Genomic DNA, 6,000 nt, shown 5'->3' on the forward strand with positions numbered 1-6,000 from the left:
ATAGGAAAAGCTCACTGGGTTTGTTATCTCTGGATTGCCTTTCGTGAAGAAGGGGAGGCAGGCAGAGGCAGAGGCTGGGCTCCCGGTTTGTTTGTTTCTTCTGCAAGACACACCCTTTTACTATGAAAATCCGGGCATTGTGTAATCCAGAACTACAATAACAATGGTGAAAATGCCAGGTTTGGTCACTGAGTGGGCGGGGGGGGGGCAGAATCAAAGAAATGAGAAGAAGCCATGGGCTGATCTAAGCCAGGCCCCTGAACTCCCTGGCCATAGCATTTGCCTGATTAAATCTGAGCCATTGAGAGAGGCAGGCAGGCAGACAGACAAAGGGCTGGAGTTTGAATCTCCAAGGAGGTGAGATTTTGCACTCTCTGAGAAGGGATGGAGGGGGCTGGTTGTTTTGTTCTTTTGAAAAATGAAACCACAAGGAGCTCACCTGGAGGAGACCAAGGTGAGATCCGTTTCCCAGAATCCCCCAGCCAGCAGGAGGATTCTGGGAGTTGAAACCCACACCTCTGAAAGTAGCCAAGGTTGAAGAAAGAATGGCCCAGAGGAAAGGAAGGATAATATTTCTAAGGATTTATTAAGATGATGACTTAATACGGTCACCTCCTCCAATAGTTATTGGTACTTATTAGTAAATAAATAATAAAATGAGTAGGTTCAGTTTCCCATACCCGTGTGAAATGCCAACCTTTTCACGTGTGTGGGCACACATTCCCACCTACACAACTAAACTCCTGCTGGAAAGGAAGGAAGGACACCTGTGTCAAACTCATGGTGGTTTTGAAAGGTGAAACAAGGACTAGCTGGGAAGGCCACACCTTTGTTTATTGTGTTCACCTGGCCTGGAACACCTTGGTCTCTTTGATCCTGGAAGTGATGTGGATCAGGACTTGGGAGTTCTCACCAAAGAGCTGAGGAGGCTTCAAGCTGATCCTACTTGCAGAGGTCTAAGCTGGGAGGTGTTGAGCAGAAGAGTTGGAACAGAAGAAGACCACCCTGGGATCCAGTTGCACAGGGGTCCTGTCTCCTTCTACGTTTAGGGGTCTTTGGGGAGGGTTCCCGGGGGGGTCTCATCCTGGACTGCCCATTAGAAAGATGCTGGTGAAAAGTCTCTGGAGACACGGTTCAACGTTTTCAGTTGGGCTTGCTAATCTCGTACTGCTTGCAGTTATCTCCTTTGACAATTTGGGGACTTCATGCCGATTCCATGTCATGTGTCTCCAGAACGCAGTAGGCCCTACATAGCACAAAGATTTGGCTTATAGATGTGGCCTGGTGGACGTTCTTCATGGCATTTGCCCAGATCTGAGAACTTGGCCTGGATCCAGGTGATGTTTGCCTCTGGTCCATGTCAAGCTGGAAGGAGCTCCAGCCTCTGTATCTGAGGGGGTCTTCTTCATGTTCCCACTTCCAACTGCATGGGGAAAAAATCATCTACCCTTCTTTGGAGAGCTCAAATGAGGTTCAGCTATGACCTCTAGAGCAAGGGTCCACAATCTTGGCAACTTTAAGACCTGTGGACTTCAACTCCCAGAATTCCCCAGCCAGCCATGCTGGCTGGGGAATTCTGGGAGCTGAAGTCCACAGGTCTTAAAAGTTGCCAAGGTTGGGGACCCCTGCCCTAGGATCCAGATGGTGCCCTCTGACCCCTTTCTCTCTCTCTTCTTTTGCTCTAGGCACCCTTTCTGCCTTCAGAGGCCTCTTCTGCAAATCCGGGGGTGGCAGACGAGACGGCCCAGCGTCCTCCCGGCACCGCAGAGGGCACGGCTGTGGGGAACGGAGCCAGGCTGGACCGCAGGGCCACGTTGAATGTGGACGAAGCAGCCCCACCAGCTACAAGTAAGTGCTGTGCTGATTGCTACACCAGTGTGTGTGTGTGTGTGTGTGTGTGTGTGTGTGTGTGTGTGTGTGTGTGTGTATGTGGGAGGTGAGAGGTGAGGGTGTCCACCTAAGTTTGTGTGCATGTACACCAGTGAGAAATATGCTAGGTGGGAGAACAGATCTTGCCCAACGCATGCGATGCAGGGATGGGTCAGCGTCCAGACTGGAAAAGGGGTGGTCTTGCTTCTAATGGGGGGGGGAAGGAAAAGATATAAAAGGGGCAAACGTGAAGGACTCTTTTCACTCAGGATATGAACGGCTCAGTCTGGAGCTGTTCCTCACTTGATGACTGGTCTTTCTGTAAAGATGTAATGCGGGGGTGGGATAATCTCAGTGTCCTTTTCATGCCAAGGAAAGGTCCCAAAATTGTGTAAATCCTCCTTCAACGTGATGCCCCTTCCAGGCAGCACTGAAGCACAACTTTTAATTTTGCACGTGATCGTGATGTCTGGGGATGATGGGAGCTTTGGTGAGGGGTAGGCAACCTTGGCTCTTTTATGACTCGTGGACTTCAACTCCCAGAATTCCTGAGCCAGAATAGCTCAGCTTGGAAACCTCTCCCTTTCCCCTCAGCACGGCTGGCTCAGGAATTCTGGGAGTTGAAGTCCATGAGTCACAAAAGAGCCAAGGTTGCCTACCCCTGCCCTATATCAGGGCTCCTTAACCTTGGCTCTTTTATGACTCGTGGACTTCAAATCCCAGAATTCCTGAGCCAGCATGGGCAAACTATGGCCCCCTCATGACTTGTGGACTTCAATTCCCAGAATTCTTGAGCCAGCATGGCTCAGCTTGGAAATCTTTCCCTTTCCCCTCACCACAGCTGGCTCAGGAATTCTGGGAGTTGAAGTCCACAAGTCATAAAAGAACCACGGTTGCCTACCCTGGGACTCCGGGCCATGCGAGTGGGGAAGTAGGAGATGGGAAGAGATGGCTTAAGAGGGTTGGGCTTCGATGGGGACGGATGAGTCCCCTGCACGTGTGAATGTGTTTAGCTTCAGGAAACTCTTCCTGCAGCTGCGCGGCTGAAGTCCAAGCCTCTGCCACTCAGACAAGGAAGGATACTACTAGAGACAGGAAGTCCTCGGCTTGTTTGTTTAGTGACCGTTCAAAGTTGGCCCTGAAAAAAGAAGCTTACCACAATCCTTGCATTACAGCTGTTGCTACGCCCCCCACGGTCCCATGATCAGAATTGGGGTGCTTGTCGACCGACTCCTGGAAAAAGTGCCATTGCAGCACCCCCATGATCACTCAGACGCTGGGCAAGGGACTCCTATTTATGACGGTCGCAATCTGCCCAGGGTCACGTGATCCCCTTTTGCGACCTTCCGACAGGCAAAGTCAAAGGGGAAGCCAGATCCACTGGGTTCCTAACTTAAGAAGTGATTCCCTTCACAACAGTGGCGAGAAAGGTCATAAAATGGGGCAAAACACAGTCTTACTTAGCAACGTAAATTTTGGGCCCAGTTGCAGTCGTAAGTCGAGGAATACCTGCATATGCACAACGGCTAGCCATCCGACAGCCTTCTTCCTGTTCTCTCCCCCCCATCCACTTTGTGGGAAAATGTTGCAAGAGAAGCCGGGGATGGCACAGGGAATCTGCAAAGGGAAAATTCTTCTCGATCTTTTCTCTCTCCCCCCCCCTTAAAATTCTGTGAATGAAGCCACCCATTGCGCAATCAAATTCTTGTCTGGAAGCGTTGGTGATCCTTGGAGGGAGACCCCCAAATGGACGGGGGGGGGGTCCCCGGGGAGTTTCTGCGCTGGCCTCTTGCAGCAGAGGGGGGTAGGCTTTCTGCAGGAAGTTCAAGACCAACAAACACATTCCAGCAGGCGCTTTTCCAGAAAATACTTTCTTTTTATTCCCCCGCCTCCCTCCGGGAGCAAGGATTCTGCTGCTGCCTTCTCATCACACTCATTTCCCAGAGTGACCTTCATTCCAGTTTTTCTCAGCCGGCTGCATTTTCTGACTTCGGGTCACCCGGCCAGCCCTGCCACTTACCCAGGGGGCATCTGATTTTGCCCAGCCTCTTTGCCTGCAGGGCAGCTGGCCAGGTGCAGTGGCTGGAGGGTTCTGGGTGAGCTCTGCACCCACCCCAAATCCCCGTTTCCGTCCCGGCTTGAAAACAAAACTGCTGACGTCTGATTCCAGAGGCTCCTCTGGGAATCTGGAGCAGTCGGCATGGGAAAATGTGTACTTTAAGATTTCCCCCCGCCGGAAAAAGCTCTCTGCTCTGTAATTTTGCCGCATAGGATTCAGCTCCCAAATTTGCAGGCCAGGGATTCCTTAAAAAAGAAAAAAGAAAAAGCATATTTGCTCACCCCCTCCCTCCCTTCCCCTGTCCCATCTCCGGGCACAAACAAAGCTAATGATTTCGTGGGTGTTAGGAGCAAGGAATAAAGGCGCCCGTCTGTTTTAAATTTCCATTTTTAACCTCTCTACGGTATGTCCCCGGAGATCTCACCATTTGCCAAGGTACAAAGTTAACCGTCGGCAGGATACAAGCCGCCTTCAAGATATTAGGGCAGAGTTTTTTCAACTTCGGCACCTTTAAGACGGGCAGGCTTCTACTCCCAGAATTCCCCATCCAGCACGCATTAGAGAGACCGTCTGTGGGGCTTCTCGGCTTTACAGGTGGTCCTCGCCTTACGATCACAGTTAAGCCCAGATTTTATGTTGCTTAGCGAGAAATTTGCTAAGTGAGTTTTGTCCCGTTTTTAGACTTTCCTCACCCCGGTTGTTCAGTGAATCCCTGCAGTTGTTAAATTAGCCACATGGTTGTTAAGTGAATCCAGCTTCCCCGTTGAGTTTGCTGGTCAGAAGGTTGCAACCATCATAAACACAAATCAGTTGTCAAGCATCTGAGTTTTAAGCACATGACCATGGGGGGGGAAGATGCTGCAATGGTTATAAGCGGGTAAAACAGTCATATGTCGCTTTTTTCAGTGCGGTTGTAACTGAATGGTCACTAAACGTGACTGTTGTAAGTTGAGGACTACCTGTATTAGGGAGACTTTCTATGGGACTTTAGGGAGAGTTTCTATGGGGCTTCTCGGCTTTATTTTTATACCATCTCAGAGCTCCAGCTTCCCCTCCCACCTGGTTTCCTCAACATTTTCCCACAACATCTGGGGAATACCAGCTTTTTTTTGCGGGGGGGGGGGAGACAACAAAAGTTTTTCCAAGTGAGTTTTGCTGCTGTCCGGCCCCCCTTTCTCCCAAGTCCTGAGAGGCATTACAATGTTCAGCGCCGCCACCAGAGGGCGCCCACGCGCACTGAGTAAATAATCCAGCAAAGTTTGCCAAAATGCAAAGCTTGGACCCCTCCCCAGCTCCCCCCCCCCAGGACTGCTTATCTGTGTGGACACCCTGCTGCTAGGCTGATCTGACTGAAGCCCCTCTTTGTTGAAATGTTCTCCAGCTTTGCGGGGCGGGGGGGGCTGCTTTTATAAGGGTTTCCTAAGGGCCTGTTTAAAAAAAAATAAATCCAAATTTGCAGAGACCCAGATCCTCTTTTTTTCTCTCCTCGCCCCGCTTCTGATTTAAACTTTGGGGGAGCTTCCAAACTCAGTTCCTCTTTGGAAGGGGGGAGTGAGTGTGTCCAGGAAATGCCTCCCACCCCCTCAGCTGTAATTTGCTTGCTGGTTTCGCCCATCACCCTCGTCTGTGTCCCTTTTGGCTTTGCCCTTTCAACCCAGTTGTGGCAGACCATAAAGCGGGGTTTCAGCACGGGGGGGGGGTTTATTGAGCGGATCGCGGTTGTGCCAACAGCGGCTCTGAGCACCAGCGAGGTCTGGGCTAGCACGAACCAGCCGACCCAGGTTAGCCGTGCGCCATGTGCCGGGCCAAGCCACGGACCACCTTTTGGGGACGGCGCGCCAGCCGCTGGGCACCACTGAACTGGGCTGGAGTTTGCAAGCTGCCTGGCCGGGCGGGGGGCGAGGGCGTGCGGAGCGCTTTCCTGAGCGGGTGCAGAGCGCTGCTTCGGCCCGGCTGCGGCTCCCCACTGCCCCCTCAGCCCGCCCCCCCAAAAGAGAGACTGGCCGGCGTCTGCCAGTCTGCCTGCCCCCCCGCACCGTTCCGCCTGGCCACTGGCCACGGGGCTGCCTTCC

General features: G+C 52.0%; 1 protein-coding gene across 1 annotated transcript in view; it reads left to right on the forward strand.

Annotated features, from left to right (window-relative positions):
* The window catches only part of LOC120296704, a gene marked incomplete at its 3' end in the record, with an annotated part of 56,038 nt that extends 50,329 nt beyond the window's left edge, over positions 1-5,709 (forward strand). Inside the window, exons 2-3 of the mRNA XM_039318619.1 lie at positions 1,686-1,877; positions 5,587-5,709. Coding sequence (XP_039174553.1) covers positions 1,686-1,877; positions 5,587-5,709 — 315 coding nt within the window. The remainder of the gene's footprint in view (positions 1-1,685; positions 1,878-5,586) is intronic.
* Between the last annotated feature and the right edge of the window lie 291 nt (positions 5,710-6,000).

This window comes from Crotalus tigris, unplaced genomic scaffold, assembly GCF_016545835.1.
Source record: "Crotalus tigris isolate CLP2741 ecotype Arizona unplaced genomic scaffold, ASM1654583v1 scf7180000021447.437961, whole genome shotgun sequence".
In the NCBI taxonomy this organism is placed as follows: domain Eukaryota; kingdom Metazoa; phylum Chordata; class Lepidosauria; order Squamata; family Viperidae; genus Crotalus; species Crotalus tigris.